Source organism: Lissotriton vulgaris, chromosome 12 (assembly GCF_964263255.1).
Source record: "Lissotriton vulgaris chromosome 12, aLisVul1.2, whole genome shotgun sequence".
Lineage (NCBI taxonomy): Eukaryota > Metazoa > Chordata > Amphibia > Caudata > Salamandridae > Lissotriton > Lissotriton vulgaris.
In genome coordinates this window covers 15236512-15256892 of record NC_141700.1, presented here as the reverse complement: position 1 = coordinate 15256892, position 20381 = coordinate 15236512, and the positions used below count along the sequence as shown (strand labels likewise).

At 49.4% G+C, this 20381-nt stretch overlaps 1 protein-coding gene across 1 annotated transcript in view; it reads left to right on the top strand.

Moving 5' to 3' along the window:
* The first annotated feature begins 1077 nt into the window (after positions 1-1077).
* Positions 1078-20381, top strand: part of LOC147673064 (solute carrier family 71 member 1-like) — an 80183-nt gene continuing 60879 nt past the window's right edge. The window contains exon 1 of the mRNA XM_086946746.1: positions 1078-1281. Coding sequence (XP_086802872.1) covers positions 1204-1281 — 78 coding nt within the window. The 5' untranslated portion in view covers positions 1078-1203. The remainder of the gene's footprint in view (positions 1282-20381) is intronic.

Below are 20381 nucleotides of genomic sequence, written 5' to 3'. Positions count from 1 at the left end.
AAGAGTGAATTTGAGTGATTTTGCAATTTTGAACTACCTGACTTACACTGACACCATTAGTTCAATTTGTTCACAGGTCGTTTTTTCCACATTGCTTGCCCTTGCCTTTCCTCAGCTCAGTAATGCTCATCATGCTCCCCAAGTCAACATATGCATGTGTTCTACCATAAAATCATACAGTCTTGCAAATTGAAGATGGCAAGGAAAAGGTTAAATACTTTTACCAACCAAATATATTTCTCTAAACAGACTCCATTTACAGCATTGTACTGCCAAAATAGCAAAAAAAATGTTGCGTTTTTGCAATATTACAGACAATTACTGAATAGAGTTAGCCGAAACGGAGGGCAGATCCTACACTTAGTAAAGTTCTAGTTTAAAGGATCGTTTTCTGTGATTACATTTAATAGTGTTTGTTGCAGCAGACAGCAAAAAAACCTATGGGAGAAAAAATGCAAACGCTTCTTTTTTAATGGTCCCTTTAACACAACCAGGCGTGCACACTACTGTGAGTAGAGCCTGTAAGAAGGAGGAGTAAGGAGTCTACACCACAGCAGGTGCATGATAACCTGTTCTACCGAGGGCGGGGCTTCCCAAAGGTCGAGGGAAGAGCCTGGGCGGGGGCGTGGCCTGCCTCGCATTGTTTGTGACTTCTGTTGTAACCGTTTCCGGGTACAGAGTCCTATCACTGTAAATGGCAGTGGACTGGACCAGTGATTAGCAGGATCGTAGCTTGGCCGTCCAATGGAGAGCTGGGGGCGGGCCTAGTTCTGACAGCTGGTAGCAAGCTCTAGCATGGAAGCCTCTGGGACTCAATCGCACACATGGGTCATCAGAGAGGGTATGCTCCCTGCTGATCGGGGGTCATACACGTGCAGGTGGGGGCAGAGATGGAGTAGAAGGGGGTCAGTTTTCAGGCTTCCCTCACACAGGTGCCCGTCACTGCCACCTCCAAGATGGCGGAGCCGCGGCCCTCTAAACCTGCCGGGACCTGAGCCAATGGGACGCGGAGGGCTGGTCTGAGTGATAGTGGAGGTGGCCAATGGGAGGTGACTGAGTGTCTGCTGAGCCAATGGAGCAGGCGTGTGGGCGGGGCTCCGGTTGTAGTCCGAGAGGAGACGTCCTGGCAGCAGCAGGCTGGTTTCGGCGTTCTGGGCAGACCCCCCACCCCCGGCCCGGCATGACCCCCGCCCGGCCCGCAGCATGACCGGCGAGAAGAAGAAGAGGCCGAGCCGCAGCACGCTGCTGGGGAGGAGGGTCATCATCAAGGAGGGCGGACCGGTGAGAGAGAGCGCTCCTCATGTCATCCTCGGGGGAGGGGGGCAGTGAGGGGCTCGGGTTAGAGGAAGGGGGCACCGAGAGCAGGGGGTCATCAGAGGAGGGCCCTGAGTGAGACCGAAGAGATGAGGAGTACTGGTGGGGAGCTGAGTCGTCACAGGGGGGTATGAGGGGCAGATGGGGTGCCAGAGGCAAGTGGGGTGCCAGGGGCAGATGAGGCACCAGGGGCAGATGTTCTCCAGGGTCAGATGGAGCACCAGGGGCAGGTGGGGCACCAGGGGCAGATGGGGAACCGGGTTCAGGTGTTCACCAGGGGCAGATGGGGCACCAGGTTCAGGTGTTCACCAGGGGCAGATGGGTTTACCATGGGCAGGTAGTCACCAGGGTCAGATGGGGTGCGAGGGGCAGATGGGGAACCAGGGTAAGGTGTTCAGATGGGGCACCAGGGGCAGGTGTTGACCAGGGTCAGGCGGGCTGCCAGTGGCAGATGGGGGACCAGGGGCAGGTGGGGCGCCAAGGGCAGGTGTTTACCAGGGTCAGGTGGGGGCAGATGGCGCAGGTGGGGCCTAAGCGGAGAAAGGCTTTGATGGTGCATCAGTGAGATGAGGAGCTCAAGGGCAGTGCGTTGGGTGCCGGGGGTATGAAAGAAGGCATCTTGTGGAGAGCAGTTTCTCAAAGGGGCATCTGTTGGGGTAGTTTGTGGGATGGATATGGCTCTTCACAGAGGAGCCAGGGCAGTCATGGATCATAGGATAAAAGGCGGAGCGGATCCATTGAGGGTCAGGGTATTGGCTTCAGGGCAAGTGGGGCAGCGATGGAGGGAAGGGGGCATTACAGAGGAGGTGTGACTAGAGGCTGGTTCATGTCAATAGGGAGCATGGGTCAGGAGTGGAAAAGCTTCAGAGGGGGGCCGCCTGAAGAGCAGACGTTGGATTCCCAAGTGGTCCCATGTGAAGCCCTCAGAAAGGCTGGACTTCTGCCTTGAGCCTAGGTTTACCCTGTTGGTGACTGAAAGTGACATATGTGACATGGGCCACTTGACACCGCTTCTGATTGGATCATTAGGTAAGAGTGGTAGTGTGGGGCAAGGGTGATTCCTCAACAAGAAGGGGGCCACTGGCACGCAGAGTGCTGGCCTTCTGTGTGTTACTGAAGGCAGCCTTCAAGGAGAGGGGGAGGAACACAGGGAGGCATGCTCAGGGTTGGTAAAATGAGGAGCTGGCATGAAAAGGCTTCTTCTAAGGAGAAGCATAGCAGAGAATTGGCAAGAGAGAAACGGGCTGAAGTATCCGCGTTAGCACGAAGGTGGCAAAGGGGTAGGATGGCCTTCCTCTCAACTTGCTATCCCTGGGGAAGTTACTCTAAAGAGGGAGGGGCAGTGAAGCAAAAGTAAAGAGGAGGGTCACCAGGAAGGGACAGTGAGGAGATCAGGACAGTTAGTCCTGTTATACTGGTAGGGTCACCATAGTGGGATTAAAGGGATTTGGGTTGGTGAAAGTGTGTTTGGGAAGGAGGGGTGGCATGGTGTATGTGGGAACTGCAGGGAGAGTTATGTTGGAATAGGCTGGTAAGTTGCACCAGGAGTATCTAATTACAGTGTGATGCCAGATGGTATTGTCAAGAGGTGATGGGGAGGGGAAACCCTCTGTGGCATTTTGGGGTCGGTTGCGAGGCGGGTAGAGGGTCAGTGGGAGTCAACAGCAAGGTACATGCGGCCCTAGACTACGGGAGACTAGATGAACCGCCAAAAGGGCAGGGTGGATTTCCTAGCATAAGGATAATGTTATTAAACTGCGCTAGTAAATATTTTCTCCCTTAAAAGGTTGATATCCTTTTCATCCCATGCTAAACAAGCATTTGCAATGCAATAGGTCTCGCATTAGTAAAGTTTGAGCTATTGGTATTGTAAATAACACATTTTTTATTTATGTGTTGGTTTTGAAAATAGTGAAATTAATAGCTTTGTCATTTACAATGCCAATAGTTATAATTTTCGCAAATGTGACGCCTATAGCATTTGTAATGCAATATGTGTTGTATTTACGTGACTTAGATGTATTGATATTACAAATAACAATGGCTTTTACTTTTTAAAATAATTATTAATTAATAAAAGTTATTGTAATTTTTAATGGCAATAGCTTAAACTTTTGTAAATAATTTTTGTGAAGATTATGTTCAGTGTATTTTATTGTGACGAAAATCCAAGAACAGAAGTGAAATATTAACATCTTTTTGTGACATTTGTAATAAAGCTTGAAACATTGAGAGAACATATTTGAACCACTTGTTGAATGGTTGCACAGATTGATGCTGTGGTAGCGCATAGTGATGTTGTGGTGCCCCTGAGTGATGCTGTGGTGGTGCTGAGTGATGCTGTGATAGATAGAGTGAGTGTGATAGATAGAGTGAGTGCAAAAGATATAGGGAGTGAGAGCAATAGATAGATAGATAGTTAGGGCGATAGATAGAGTCAGGGCGAGAGATAGATAGAGAGAGTCAGGGCAATAGATGGAGAGATAGACAGACAGACAGGCAGACAGATAGACCGAGTGCGGGCGATAGACAGACAGACAGATGGTTGTGTGTGTGGTGTGTGTTTATGGTTGTGTATGTGTGTGTGGTGTGTGTTTATCGTTGTGGTTGTGTGTTTGTGGATGTGGTTGTGTGTGTGGTTGTGCGTTGTGTTTGTGTGTGGGGTTGTGTGTGTTGTGTTTGAGGTTGCATGTGGTTGTGTGTTGTGTTTGGGGTTGTGTGTGGGGTTGTGTGTTGTGTGGGGGGTTGTGTGCGTGGTTGTATGTGTGGTTGTGTGTGGGGGGGTTGTTTGTGTGGGGGGGTTGTTTGTGTGGAGGGTTGTTTGTGTGGAGGGTTGTGTGTGTGGAGGGTTGTGTGTGTGTGATGTGTGTGTGTGGTATGTGTGTCTGTGTGGGGGGGTGTTTGTGTAGGGGTGTGTGGGGGGGTGGGGTTGTCTGTGTGGGGTATGTATGTGTGGGATGTGTGTGTGTGCGGGGTTGTGCGTGTGGAGGTTTTTGTGGGGGGTTGTGTGTGTGGGGGGATTGTCTGTGTGTGGGGGGTTGTGTGTGTGGGGTTGTGGAGGGGTTGTGTGTGTGGGGGGGCTTGTGTGTGTGGTATGTGTGTGTGGGTGTGCGGGGGTGGGATTGTGTGTGTGGGGGGTTGTGTGTGTGCGGGGTTGTGTGTGTGTGGAGGTTTGTGTGGGGGGTTGTGTGTGTGGGGGCAGTGTCTGTGTGTGTGGGGGCAGTGTCTGTGTGTGTGGGGGGGGGTGTCTGTGTGTGTGGTTGTGTCTGTGTGGGGTTGTGTTTGTGTGTGGAGTTTGTGTGTGGGGATGTGTGTGTGGGAGGGGTTTTGTGTTGGGGGGGTTGTGTGTGTGGGGGGTTGTGTGTGTTGGGTTGTGTGTGGGGGGTTGTGTGGGTGTGTGTGGGGGGATTTGTGTGTGGGGGTGGTGTGTGTGTGGTTTTGTGGGGGGTGTGTGTGGGGGGGGGAGTGTGTGGGGGAGGTGTTTGTGTGTGGGGGGAGTGAGCTTGGCTAGCACAGGGCATAAGATGCAAACAGTCGGAACCTGTCCTAATACATTTCCTAGAGCGACAAGACTGGTGACGGGACAGTCGTCGTCACGCACGCATGTAAAGAAGTAACCCCCATCCTGCCTCTGTGCGAGTCAAGTATTTTCATGGAATGACTCCCTCTTAATATGCCATCAGTTATTCAGTAAAAAACAAATGTTTATATGCATGTGTTTATGGTATTTGCATAGCGGGAACCTCGCCAAAAGGCAGCATAGCAATTAGCAGAATAGCTTGTGAAACTATTGCGGTATCAGCATAAGACTTTTGAAGGAATTACAAAGAAACGGGAGGGGTAGGGATCCCCGCGGCAGTCTGCTCTGGTGATTGGCTGGACCTTGACACAGTGCAATCCAACCCGGCGATAAGCACCTGCAGAGAGCAATTTTGCGTGCAGCCCACCAGCAAGAAAAAAAAAAGAGGTCTCCAGCATTGGCGCTATTGGAGGAGGAATTCTATCAGCATTACCGGGCGATAGCAGCAAAGGCATCCATCGCACCTGTAAAGATAACTTTTTTTGAGAGAAAATACCAAATAGTATTTTGGATTCCAGATTTAATTACGCTCAACTTGTATGTTGCCATGAGCAGAAATATTTCTTTCGTGGTTCGGAACTGTGTTAGTTAGCCACACGAGCAGGAAAGATCCGGAAATGCGCGTAGGCTGACAGAAACAGATACCAGCACGAAGCAATGGGCACGGAGTGCATTATGGACGTGCAGGCCCGATGTGGAAGTAAATAGGATGTCCTTCATTATATACCTGCAATAACAATATCGCCGGAGCCCTCGTGGGACCAGATCACAGGGCTCAAAGTGATCATTTAAATGGAGCGTTTCCCAAAGCCATGGAAAAGATAAACAGAGTGTTCGCTCCATTTTAGAGTAATCACTAGGTGGCGTGCCCCCCCCCCCCCCCTTGGTAATGAAGACAGCAACGAATTGCGGTCTGGATTTCGTGCAGTCTGTGAGGTGACTTTGTGGTGTAAGAGGCTATTGTATTAGTGCTCAAACTGTACCTCTGAGTTTTTTAAATACACCAAGTTCCTTCCGTCTAAGACTTCAGCAGTGCCCAGACTCCGGAATTCGAAGAGGCTGCTGGTGAAATCTTGCAGCAGACAGCAGAACGCCAACCAGAAGTTCGGCAGCGTGAAGCCAGTCGTGGGGCAGGACATCCGCCTTCTACGTGAAGCCCGCCTCCACGGAGTGCCAGAGAGCAGCATTGGTGACGCGGGCGGTGCTCCCATGCCTGAGGGAGAGCCCCGCGGTGGCTGCTGAAGTCAGGAGTGGCGGCGATGCGGTGAGTGGGGTTTAGTTGTAAGGGGGAGGGCGGGGGTGTGTGTGTGCAGACGGGGGTAGGGGGCTGCGGCGGGTGTATGCGTGCGTGTCTGTGTGTGTGCGTGTCTGTATGTGGGTGTGTGTGTGTGCGTGCAGGGGGGTGGGGGGGCGGCAGCGTGTGTATGTGTGCGTGCGCCTGTGTGTGTGTGTGTGCAGGGGGTGGGGGCTGGCTGTGTGTGTATGTGCTGCGCCGTGTTTGCATGCAGTGCGTCTGCGCAAGCGCATCTGAGAGGCGCGCTCCTGCGGTGAAAACCGGAAATGGAAAAGCGCGCGGCACACTCGTGTCTTCATTCCCAGATAAGGGCAACAATAGGTCTCGAGCAGACTCTGTCTGCTCGACCTAAAAATGGTGTAAAGATGTATGGGACACACCCGAGTTGATCTGTAAAAGGGCAAGAAAAAGCAGTTTGTGGAATATGTTTTTAAGCAGTTAATGGGCACTTGTCACGATAACCCCTGAGGAAGGGAGGTCCCGAAATGCATTGGGTGTTTGTGAATAAAACGTGACTTGTGGAAACATTTTTCTCCAGTGTTTATGTTAAAAATGAAAACTGAGAAGCGAATGAGTAAAATAAATTGAAGAAAACAAAGGATAAAATAGAAGAATAGTATGGAGAAAACATGGTTAAAAAGTTGAATATGAATTTCATTTATTGGATTCATTTGTAAGATGGCTGTGCAGCTTGAATGGAGTCACGATTGGCTCCTCCCTGTTTGGTCTAAAATTGCAGCGCAATTGGGCGGAGCAAGCGGGCACGCCGATAAAAGAACAAACTGGTGAAAAGCATACATGGAGTAAATGGAAAATGAGTAATACAGGAGTGCATCTCACCACCATTGTCTTTGATAAAAAATGGTGTAAGTCATGTTAACAAATGTTTTGTAACTTTTCCAGTGGGATTGTTTATGTAGTGCACCTTCTTGACACTTAGCCTCTTTCTTTTAACTCCCGATTTTGACAAATCTGGGTCCTCAAACACAGAGACAGGAAGTAATTTGCACACTATCACGTAGTGTGGCACAGTGAGGGAGCTAAAGTTACATTAACCTAGAATTTCCAGAATCCTGCTTTTCTAGAGTGCATTAAAGCAATAGTGAGTCGGCCATGAATGCTGGCGAAGTCAAACACACTCTTGTATTATTAATGTCACAGCTTTCGTTTTAAAGACGTTTTGTTCAGGTTAGAGGCGTAGGCTCCGTTTACGAGTTGCATGCTACTGGTCGGATTTACCATTACTTTTCAGTAAAATCAGCCAATTATCATGCAATTATGGGTGTAATCCCATGGAAGGGGGAAATTACTTTGCATGGCTGACTTTTCCGGCAGTCAAACCACATGGAATTTGCCATTCCATGGAAGTTTTCCTCATAAAGGTACCCGCCAGTGGTGGCTGGTGACATTTGAAAGTGGTGAGGCGTAAACTTTCTTTCACTGGACACTAGGCTATTTTGACGCAGTATAAGTGAGGCCAGCAACAACGGCAGCACAACACCATGGTGGAGACATACACAAATTACAACCACATCATCTGTGACATGAGGCTGATGCTGCTGTGCACCACCTAGGGAAAGAATCTCGAGTTAGGCACAGGCCACGGAATAAATATACAGCATTTCCTAAATAGGAAAAGGATGACGGCCTTCTTTCACTCCAAATGCAGTGCAAGCCCTCCCATCACACAACCTATGTACTTAGCAACATGGTCCATGCTGTTAACTATGTGGACTTAAGCGCTATGTGAATGGAATTACTGAACGCTCTGACACAACAAGTGCATGATGACTGCTGCTCGGATTTTCACACCAGCCTCGGTGCCCGGAAGTATGCTTTGATTACTTGCCACTGCTGGTCTGAAAGGAACCTGGTGTAATTGCAGTGGAGCGCCCTATAAGTGTGTTTTCCCGTGTCTGCTCGCAGCGGCCTTTCAGGAGCTTTGTGTTATCTGCACAGTCTATTAGCAGGACAGTATTTACAATCAGTCACGGCTAGCAGGGGAGGGGAGCAGGGAATTACAATAAAAAACAAAACTTACCTCATAGCGTCAGCCGGTCCTCGCCTTCTCTGCTCTCCCCTGGCTTGGCGCCTTCACGCCGCACTGGCAGCTTTTCTCAGCCAATCCTGGTGCGGGGGGCACAGGTTTCTCTTCGCCCCAGCACGCCCATTAGGAGGCCTAAGGGCACCTAATGGGCATGCGCAAAAAGGTAAAAACACAAGTGCGCATGAGTGGGCACGTTGCGAAAATTCGCCCTCCGTCCCCACTCATGCGCACTTGTGTTACTGCATGCTGGTGACAATCCTGTCAGTCAGCATGACGTCAGACCGCCCGGGCTGGCGTCATGTTGACTGACAGGATTGTCAGTTCTCCCTCGGCACGCCTCGTCTTCTTTGAACTTTTAAAAAACAAAACTGATTCAGTTTACTGAAGCACGCCGAGGGAGCTGCGGGCGCGAGCGGGGGGGTGCTACGCCCGTACGCCCCAATGGGCGCACCGCGCCTGGTACCCGCTGCTCGGAGCAAGTAGTAAATATATGTCAGAGTGTGAGGGAAGCCAACATCTTTTTAGGTCTCGCCTAGCGTATTGAGTAACGAATCGCTATGTGAGAGATATAGAGAGCTGCTCCAGGAAAGCTTACCAAGGGGCTTTTGAATGCGGATTATGGACAGTGCATGTGCTCGGCGCGCTCGCCATTTGCTCCCCTGCCCCTCCCCATCAGACTTGAAAGGAAGCCACTCGCACACCACCATTCCACCATTTGCCTGTGCCTCGCATCAGTTCACAGGCTCTCACCCCATTAAACTTCAAAGGAATGCACCCCCACCCCCGCCACAGCAATGCCGAGAGCTTGTTCCAGTATGAGGCTCAAAACCTTTGTGTCAGCGGCATGGCTCATCCCAGCTGTCACTCTCCCGAGGGTTTCCCATGAGCACCACTCCCCCAGCAGACATACCACTCCCGTGGCCCAGCTTTGAAGCTGCGCGGGCTCAGCCGACAGGAAATTAAGAATCGTCTTTAACCTCTTGGCTGCTAATGACAAGGGTAACTCGTCATGGACTTTCCATTGATTTCAATAGAAATTAAAGAAGAATTCAAATAATGGCTTAGCAGCCAAGAGGTTAAACAAAAACTACACTCCCCTGGTAGCAGGGACAATTTCCTCTTCGTCTCCTCCCTCCCCATTCTTCATGCTTTTATCCCGTCCACCTCACAACATTCCCACTTTTAATTTTCAGTGCACCAAGTCACTCTGCCATCATTCGCTCATTCCCATCCCTTCTTTTTTTATTTTTTTTTTATTTCCTTCCGTTATTTTGTTGGGCGTAATATTTTTTTGTTGTTGCAACTTTTATATAGCTCGAATTCGACCCAAACGTTTTGGAGCGCTTTACATAAGCACCAATTACATTACACAAGGACACATTCGATTTCGGTGAGTACGAGGACATTAAGTGATTTGTTAAGACTCAAAGGATGTTGAGCCGATGCCGAGACTCTAACCTTTTTTCAATCTATTCATTTTTTGTTCAATCCCATTGAGTTTTCCTTTTACCGTTATTTTCGTTCCTTTTAATTTTTCACGTTGTCTCTCAATTCACAACTTTTCGCATGTTTCTTATGCTTTTTCTTGGTGCCTTTCTTCCAATATTTGTCTTTCTTTTTCGTCCTCTTCACCATGTCAGTCATTCCCTCTTCTCATCCCTATATTTTTCTTTTACTTTCAGGGTTTGCCTCTTACTTTATTTCTTTCTATTCAGTTGTTTCCGTTATATCTTTCACTTTCTCTCTTTCTTGCTTTTTTGTAGTCCTTTATCTTTTTTATTTCTCTCTTCTCTCTCAGTGAACTTCTATAGTAATGCGTTGTTTATATGATGCAGGATTCACAAGTACTAACAAAGGTTCACAGATTCACAGTCACTGCACCAGTTTTGCATGTGAGAATTTCACTCTGGGGTTATATTCAAGGATGGCACACATTCAGCTGCCTCTTCTGCTGTATTTTATCCCAGTGGGATGCAGCTCTTGTATTCTTCTTCAAGCTTAAAGAAATTCTGCCTTCTGTGTTACTGATCCGTGTCTCTTTATAGGTAGGGCATGTCTGTCAATGGTGTAGTCTCTTAACACTTGCGGCCTATCGAGAAATGCACACTCCTTCAGGCCTGCACGCCTCGCGCTTCTGCACGCCTCACACTGCTGCACGCCTCACACTGCTGCCACTGCTGCACGCCTCACACTGCTGCCACTGCTGCATGCCTCACACTGCTGCCACTGCTGCATGCCTCACACTGCTGCCACTGCTGCATGCCTCACACTGCTGCCACTGCTGCATGCCTCACACTGCTGCACGCCTCACACTGCTGCACGCCTCACACTGCTGCACGCCTCACACTGCTGCACGCCTCACACTGCTGCACAACTCACATTGCTGCACGCCTCCCACTGCTGCACGCCTCCCACTGCTGCACGCCTCCCACTGCTGCACGCCTCCCACTGCTGCGCGCCACACACTGCTGCGCGCCACACACTGCTGCACGCCACACACTGCTGCACGCTGCTGCACGCCACACACTGCTGCACGCCACACACTGCTGCAGGCCTCACACTGCTGCAGGCCTCACACTGCTGCACGCCTCACACTGCTGCACGCCTCACACTGCTGCACGCCTCACACTGCTGCACGCCTCACACTGCTGCACGCCATACAACACCACCACATCACTCAGGAACACCACCACATCACTCAGGGACACCACCACATCACTCAGGGACACCACCACATCACTCAGGGACACCACCACATCACTCAGGGACACCACGCCTCACACTGCTGCACGTCTCACACTGCTACACGCCGCACACTGCTGAACGCCATACAACAGCACCACATCACTCAGGAACACCACCACATCACTCGGGGACACCACCAGATCACTCGGGGACACCACCAGATCACTCGGGGACACCACCAGATCACTCGGGGACACCACCAGATCACTCGGGGACACCACCAGATCACTCGGGGACACCACCACATCACTCAGCCCAACCACCACATCACTCAGCACCACAACAGCATCACTCAGCACCACAACAGCACTGTCCTTGCTTGCTACCAACAAGCATTGCAATAGCCAATAGGACTCGCAATAGGAAAGTGTAAGCTATTGGCTTTTTTCTTCTAGTAGTGGGAGCATTGCATGCTTTTCCCTGTTATAAAAAGCAGCACAGACTTGGCGGCTGCTGCTGCTGCAGCCAAAAACTAAAATGATTTTTCGGGCTGGAAAAGCAGGTCGAGTTCTTCCACATCCGGTAAATCCAGGTGCAGAAAAAACTATCCACTACCAGTCGGGTGGAGCAAATTGAAAGCATAAAAACTAGAGTTACTTTTGTTTCGCCTGCTTTGTAATCAGGCCCGTAGTGTTTTGGCATGTAGTATGTTTCTCGTTCCTTTCAATTATGACAACTACAGGAACTAAGGAGCAGAAGATGTAGTAGTTTGGGCCATGATCACACAGTGTGGTGTAGTGCGTAATCCCTGATAGAAAGAAGGTTTTCTAACCACTGGGCTACACTTTCTTCCTGAGAAGTGTAGAATGGCTCTGCAGTGAGTCCCTCATTGAATATCGTAGATACAACCGCTGTCATTTTCATTACCAGGGTGGGGCCAGACCCCGTCTTCGTTCGCCATCTAATTTCACATTAGAAGGTTGAATGTTTCACACTCAGTGTCTGTGCTTTGCTAAATGCCTCCTCTGAAATTGGCTGCATCACTTAAAAGATCCTAGACAATCTATCTGACATAGAATCTCCAAAACACCCTGAAGGACTTTGGAGGGGTTGGGTTTCACTAGGATGGACAACCCTTGATACCTACAATCTTCTATGGCCTGATAGTCCAAGTTCTCTTCCAAAGGCTTCTCTGCAGCTGACCCTCTCCTTTGGAAAATGGCAACCTGTGAGATGCATTGATTTTTAAATTCCAGTTGTATACATCTGGTTGTTGTGTTCTTGTGTGCCAAGTTTTAGCATCAACCAGGGAATGCACATTGGTAGTTGCAGTCTGATCTTTTTTATTTGTTTACCGGTATTGCAGGATTTTCTGTGTGGTATTGTGGTTTAGAACAACATTACCCCAGGTGTTGCTTTCGAGTGTCCAAGGAGATTTTGCGAATTTCAGTCTTCTCCTTATTTTGTATCCTGCAGACTGTTTTCCTGTCTCAGTTTGACGGCCGTAGTGCTTGCTACCTTGGCTCGTGTTTCCTATTATAAGGGTCTGTATTCTTTTACTTGGCTGTAGTAGTGGCTGGTCCTGATTTCCTTGTTCCAGATTGTCAGCTTGGAGACACATTTGATGCCTATTGTTTTCACATACGTTTTGTACGACATCGTATCTCCTTGAATGTTGGAGTTTTAGAAGACTTGACTTTTGACCCTTTTTTGGAAGATTTTCATTTGCCACTATAAAGTCCAATCATACAAAGACAAAATTAGTCCAAAACGTCCAGCTTTTAAGTATCTTTTTTATTTTTCTTCTACTAATCCATATTCATAAAAACAGCCTTTAGTCAGAGCGTTTCGTTCGTTAAATGGATTTCTTCAGGGCTTTTTTTTCCAATATATCACCATGCAGGTGTAAAGCGATGACAATCGTGCAATTTGCTCCAGTTTATTATAGTTTCAATTTCTTTGTCGCAGAAAAAGAAAAATGATTTACCGATTAGGATATGTAACGCCTGTTACAGTCATGAGACACAAATCTTAGTGTCAACACAGGGTACAGCTGACTCATTACATATGGATGAAAGTGTTCTTTTGATTAATTATGGGACAACAACATTGACATTTTAATAAACTGGAGCAAATTGCAAGATTGTTATCGCTTTCCGCTCATTTGCTTACATAGTCTTTTTATGGAGAATTTTGTAATGGTTTTAGTAAATCGTAGTAGAAAAAGATAGCGAGTCACCCTTACTCAACTACAAGGGAACAGGGTTAGAAAACAAGTAAAAACAAATGATTCCCTTGATTGTATCAACTTTCCCTCAACAATATAGTCCTAGCACCTTACTCGCTAAGATCTGTTCCTATAGGCATGTAGAATTCATCAAACACACTAATCATTCATTCAGCTGTTAAGAGTCTTTACTAGAAGTGAAAACACAAAACGCACTTACAATCTAAAAAGGTAAATGCGTAGCCAAGGGAAAATACACTTGAAATATTATTTTTATAAAAAACAGAGAAAACGACAGACTTGATCAACCACAGATGATTCTGATTTTTATCAGTTCGTCATACAGTTATTTTTGAGATAAAGACTAGATTTCATACGACTAAATGCAATACATACATCAAATAAGCATTCTGTATTCAACAAATAAGCATTTTGTGTTCAGCCATGTGCAGAACAAAACATAATTAAAATTTCACCAATAAAATTCATTAAGAAAGTGTTGAGGCGTTTCGGTGGATCCTGCTGTGCGCACCACCTTCCTCAGGACAAAATTAAAAACAATCTTATTATCAGCCTCCAAACGCTCCACTTCTTGAAATTCGGTTTGGTAGCGTAAACAGCTCACAACAGCTATTGCAATGAAAAGCTCTAAACAGGGAAGATGTCTCCTCTACTAGTTATACTGTCTTAGACTCACAGTATGTGTTAAAAAGAGGTGATGATACCTTCTCGAGTGTTAATAGTAGTCTGTGATACCTAGGCCACTCTATCTTCAATGTAGGCACTTCTCATCTGCTTTCTGTGCTCTACCTCGATAGCTCCTGTTGCTCTGTGTCGGGAGTTATTCTATTAGGGGTTGATACAACCAAGGGAATCATTTGTTTTTACTTGTTTGGTAAATCGTACAAATAAAGATATACTGACTTAACTTTAAAATCTGGTTGCAAAACGTTGAAAATGTACCAATACTCCAAAGGAGATGGTAATCCATTTGCAAAGGTTCTTTATGGAAACCCTTGAAATGTGTTAATGTAAACAAAAAAAAGTTTGTTGAAGAGTAGGTAGTGGGCCAGGCGACCCCTGCCAACTCATGAACAAACATAATTTTTTTACTAAAATGTATTGCGATTCCTTTAAGGAAAAAATAGTTTACTTTATTGAATATCGATCCCAGGCGCTATGATCTGCTTCCCTTTGAAGGCTACCATCCCTGGGATTATGGTCAATTTGCATGTTTGCAGCCTGCCTAATGCATGTTAATTGGGTAAAGCAGATTGTGACTCAATCCAATTCTGCTTTTTACCAGCGGGCGTCATAGTGCACAGGCTGAATCATACAAATATTTACCGATCCTAAAAATAGTGGTTGCAAATTGTGATCAAGATTTTTGCGACCAGTCAAGTGGGCCTCTTGTCGTGTCAGATCAGCACACAAAACCGCCCTCTGCAGAAGCTCTCACAATGACCTGCCTACTTAATATTCATTCGGTAGATCACAATGTGCAGCCCCCTGTTATTGTTTGCAGTCGCAGGGATGGTGTCCCGCATGGGACAGCAGACCACCACAGAACAGACCCCTCCCCTTTGCGGATCTGTTGCTACCCCCTTTGAGTAGTCTGTAACTTTATTCAATGGTTTGCAGCCGGAATGACGGTCACAAGCCATCCAAACATATCCTATCGAACCGCAGTTTTATAAAAGTCTTCTGACTCGCAAAATGGGTTTGTATATTTCAAAAAGAGTCGCAAACCTTGTGATTTTGCGAATGGCAGCATTTACAACTGTGTTCTTTTAGTACATCTGCCCCCTGGTTTTTAAACTTTGTAATACTTTTATAGGGTGGAAAGGCTCGATCTGAGGTCGCATCTCTCCAACATTACAGGCGTCCTTCCCCTGAAGATAAAACAACCCTTTTGGCCTTGCCAGCAGTCAATATTGACACAAGGCAGATGACTTCAGTGCTTATATTCAAATTGGCAATTTCCCAGGCGAGAAAACGGTCTTGTGATGCCTGCCACAGATGGCAAACAAGCGTTATGGTTTTAATTTGAAAATGCAGACATCTGCACTGCTCCCTGCAACCTCCTTTTCAGCTGTGCAGCCTCAAGTGAAATCAGCACAGCTCTCTGCCACCTCCTTAGCTGTGCAGCATCCAGTGGAGTCAGCACTGCTTCAAGAAGCCTCCTTCTTACGTGTGCAGCATCCAGTGGAGTCAGCACTGCTTCAAGAAGCCTCCTTCTTACCTGTGCAGACTCCAGTGGAATCAGCACTGCTTCAAGGAGCCTCCTTCTTACCTGTGCAGACTCCAGTGGAATCAGCACTGCTTCCAGCAGCCTCCTTCTTACCTGTCCAGCGCCCAGTGGAGTCAGCACTGCTTCAAGAAGCCTCCTTCTTACCTGTGCAGACTCCAGTGGAATCAGCACTGCTTCAAGGAGCCTCCTTACCTGTGCAGCGTCCAGTGGAGTCAGCACTGCTTCAAGAAGCCTCCTTCTTACCTGTGCAGACTCCAGTGGAATCAGCACTGCTTCAAGGAGCCTCCTTCTTACCTGTGCAGCGTCCAGTGGAGTCAGCACTGCTTCAAGGAGCCTCCTTCTTACCTGTGCAGACTCCAGTGGAATCAGCACTGCTTCCAGCAGCCTCCTTCTTACCTGTGCAGCGTCCAGTGGAGTCAGCACTGCTTCAAGAAGCCTCCTTCTTACCTGTGCAGACTCCAGTGGAATCAGCACTGCTTCAAGGAGCCTCCTTCTTACCTGTGCAGACTCCAGTGAAATCAGCACTGCTTCCAGCAGCCCCCTTCTTACCTGTGCAGCGTCCAGTGGAGTCAGCACTGCTTCAAGAAGCCTCCTTCTTACCTGTGCAGACTCCAGTGGGATCAGCACAGCTCCCTGCAGCCTCCTTCTTACCTGTGCAGCATCCAGTGGAGTCAGCACTGCTTGAAGAAGCCTCCTCCTTCCCTGTGCAGCATCCAGTGGAGTCAGCACTGCTTCAAGCAGCCTCCTTGTTACCTGGGCAGACTCCAGTGGAGTCAGCACTGCTTCAAGAAGCCTCCTTCTTACCTGTGCAGCATCCAGTGGAGTCAGCACTGCTTCAAGCAGCCTCCTTGTTACCTGTGCAGACTCCAGTGGAGTCAGCACTGCTTCAAGAAGCCTCCTTCTTACCTGTGCAGCATCCAGTGGAGTCAGCACTGCTTCAAGCAGCCTCCTCCTTACCTGTGTAGACTCCAGTGGAGTCAGCACTGCTTCAAGAAGCTTCCTCCTTACCTATGCAGCATCCAGTGGAATCAGCACTGCTTCAAGCAGCCTCCTCCTTATCTGTGTAGACTCCAGTGGAGTCAGCACTGCTTCAAGAAGCCTCCTTCTTACCTGTGCAGCATCCAGTGGAGTCAGCACTGCTTCAAGCAGCCTCCTCCTTACCTGTGTAGACTCCAGTGGAGTCAGCACTGCTTCAAGAAGCCTCCTTCTTACCTGTGCAGCATCCAGTGGAGTCAGCACTGCTTCAAGCAGCCTCCTCCTTACCTGTGTAGACTCCAGTGGAGTCAGCACTGCTTCAAGAAGCCTCCTCCTTACCTATGCAGCATCCAGTGGAATCAGCACTGCTTCAAGCAGCCTCCTCCTTACCTGTGCAGACTCCAGTGGGATCAGCACTGCTTCAGGAAGCCTCCTTCTTACCTGTGCAGACTCCAGTGGAGTCAGCACTGCTTCAAGCAGCCTCCTTGTTACCTGTGCAGACTCCAGTGGAATCAGCACTGCTTCAAGCAGCCTCCTCCTTATCTGTGTAGACTCCAGTGGAGTCAGCACTGCTTCAAGAAGCCTCCTTCTTACCTGTGCAGACTCCAGTGGGATCAGCACAGCTCTCTGCAGCCTCCTTCTTACCTGTGCAGACTCCAGTGGAATCAGCACTGCTTCAAGGAGCCTCCTTCTTACCTGTGCAGACTCCAGTGGAATCAGCACTGCTTCCAGCAGCCTCCTCCTTACCTGTGCAGCGTCCAGTGGAGTCAGCACTGCTTCAAGAAGCCTCCTTCTTACCTGTGCAGACTCCAGTGGGATCAGCACAGCTCTCTGCAGCCTCCTTCTTACCTGTGCAGCATCCAGTGGAGTCAGCACTGCTTCAAGCAGCCTCCTCCTTACCTGTGCAGCCTCCAGTGGAGTCAGCACTGCTTCAAGCAGCCTCCTTCTTACCTGTGCAGCCTCCAGTGGAGTCAGCACTGCTTCAAGCAGCCTCCTTCTTACCTGTGCAGACTCCAGTGGGATCAGCAGAGCTCTCTGCAGCCTCCTTCTTACCTGTGCAGCATCCGGTGGAGTCCGCACTGCTTCAAGCAGCCTCCTTCTTACTTGTGCAGCATCCAGTGGAGTCAGCACTGCTTCAAGCAGCCTCCTCCTTACCTGTGCAGCATCCAGTGGAGTCAACACTGCTTCAAGAAGCCTCCTTCATACCTCTGCAGCATCCGGTGGAGTCAGCACTGCTTCGAGAAGCCTCCTCCTTACCTGTGCAGACTCCAGTGGGATCAGCACAGCTCTCTGCAGCCTCCTTCTTACCTGTGCAGCATCCAGTGGAGTCAGCACTGCTTCAAGCAGCCTCCTTCTTACCTGTGCAGACTCCAGTGGAATCAGCACTGCTTCAAGAAGCCTCCTTCTTACCTGTGCAGCATCCAGTGGAGTCAGCACTGCTTCAAGCAGCCTCCTCCTTACCTGTGTAGACTCCAGTGGAGTCAGCACTGCTTCAAGAAGCTTCCTCCTTACCTATGCAGCATCCAGTGGAATCAGCACTGCTTCAAGCAGCCTCCTCCTTATCTGTGTAGACTCCAGTGGAGTCAGCACTGCTTCAAGAAGCCTCCTTCTTACCTGTGCAGCATCCAGTGGAGTCAGCACTGCTTCAAGCAGCCTCCTCCTTACCTGTGTAGACTCCAGTGGAGTCAGCACTGCTTCAAGAAGCCTCCTTCTTACCTGTGCAGCATCCAGTGGAGTCAGCACTGCTTCAAGCAGCCTCCTCCTTACCTGTGTAGACTCCAGTGGAGTCAGCACTGCTTCAAGAAGCCTCCTCCTTACCTATGCAGCATCCAGTGGAATCAGCACTGCTTCAAGCAGCCTCCTCCTTACCTGTGCAGACTCCAGTGGGATCAGCACTGCTTCAGGAAGCCTCCTTCTTACCTGTGCAGACTCCAGTGGAGTCAGCACTGCTTCAAGCAGCCTCCTTGTTACCTGTGCAGACTCCAGTGGAATCAGCACTGCTTCAAGCAGCCTCCTCCTTATCTGTGTAGACTCCAGTGGAGTCAGCACTGCTTCAAGAAGCCTCCTTCTTACCTGTGCAGACTCCAGTGGGATCAGCACAGCTCTCTGCAGCCTCCTTCTTACCTGTGCAGACTCCAGTGGAATCAGCACTGCTTCAAGGAGCCTCCTTCTTACCTGTGCAGACTCCAGTGGAATCAGCACTGCTTCCAGCAGCCTCCTCCTTACCTGTGCAGCGTCCAGTGGAGTCAGCACTGCTTCAAGAAGCCTCCTTCTTACCTGTGCAGACTCCAGTGGGATCAGCACAGCTCTCTGCAGCCTCCTTCTTACCTGTGCAGCATCCAGTGGAGTCAGCACTGCTTCAAGCAGCCTCCTCCTTACCTGTGCAGCCTCCAGTGGAGTCAGCACTGCTTCAAGCAGCCTCCTTCTTACCTGTGCAGCCTCCAGTGGAGTCAGCACTGCTTCAAGCAGCCTCCTTCTTACCTGTGCAGACTCCAGTGGGATCAGCACAGCTCTCTGCAGCCTCCTTCTTACCTGTGCAGCATCCGGTGGAGTCCGCACTGCTTCAAGCAGCCTCCTTCTTACTTGTGCAGCATCCAGTGGAGTCAGCACTGCTTCAAGCAGCCTCCTCCTTACCTGTGCAGCATCCAGTGGAGTCAACACTGCTTCAAGAAGCCTCCTTCATACCTCTGCAGCATCCGGTGGAGTCAGCACTGCTTCAAGAAGCCTCCTCCTTACCTGTGCAGACTCCAGTGGGATCAGCACAGCTCTCTGCAGCCTCCTTCTTACCTGTGCAGCATCCAGTGGAGTCAGCACTGCTTCAAGCAGCCTCCTTCTTACCTGTGCAGACTCCAGTGGAATCAGCACTGCTTCAAGAAGCCTCCTCCTTACCTGTGCAGACTCCAGTGGGATCAGCACAGCTCTCTGCAGCCTCCTTCTTACCTGTGCAGCATCCAGTGGAGTCAGCACTGCTTCCAGCAGCCTCCTTCTTACCTGTGCAGACTCCAGTGGGTTCAGCACAGCTCTCTGCAGCCTCCTTCTTACCTGTGCAGCATCCAGTGGAGTCAGCACTGCTTCCAGCAGCCTCCTTCTTACCTGTGCAGACTCCAGTGGGATCAGCACAGCTCTCTGCAGCCTCCTTCTTACCTGTGCAGCATCCAGTGGAGTCAGCACTGCTTCAAGCAGCCTCCTTCTTACTTGTGCAGCATCCAGTGGAGTCAGCACTGCTTCAAGCAGCCTCCTCCTTACCTGTGCAGCATCCAGTGGAGTCAACACTGCTTCAAGAAGCCTCCTTCATACCTCTGCAGCATCCGGTGGAGTCAGCACTGCTTCAAGAAGCCTCCTCCTTACCTGTGCAGACTCCAGTGGGATCAGCACAGCTCTCTGCAGCCTCCTTCTTACCTGTGCAGCATCCAGTGGAGTCAGCACTGCTTCAAGCAGCCTCCTTCTTACCTGTGCAGACTCCAGTGGAATCAGCACTGCTTCAAGAAGCCTCCTCCTTACCTGTGCAGACTCCAGTGGGATCAGCACAGCTCTCTGCAGCCTCCTTCTTACCTGTGCAGCATCCAGTGGAGTCAGCACTGCTTCCAGCAGCCTCCTTCTTACCTGTGCAGACTCCAGTGGGTTCAGCACAGCTCTCTGCAGCCTCCTTCTTACCTGTGCAGCATCCAGTGGAGTCAGCACTGCTTCCAGCAGCCTCCTTCTTACCTGTGCAGACTCCAGTGGGATCAGCACAGCTCTCTGCAGCCTCCTTCTTACCTGTGCAGCATCCAGTGGAGTCAGCACTGCTTCAAGAAGCCTCCTTCTTACCTGTGCAGACTCCAGTGGAGTCAGCACTGCTTCAAGCAGCCTCCTTGTTACCTGTGCAGACTCCAGTGGAATCAGCACTGCTTCCTGGAGCCTCCTTGTTACCCGTGCAGACTCCAGTGGAATCAGCACTGCTTCCTGGAGCCTCCTTGTTACCTGTGCAGACTCCAGTGGAATCAGCACTGCTTCCTGGAGCCTCCTTGT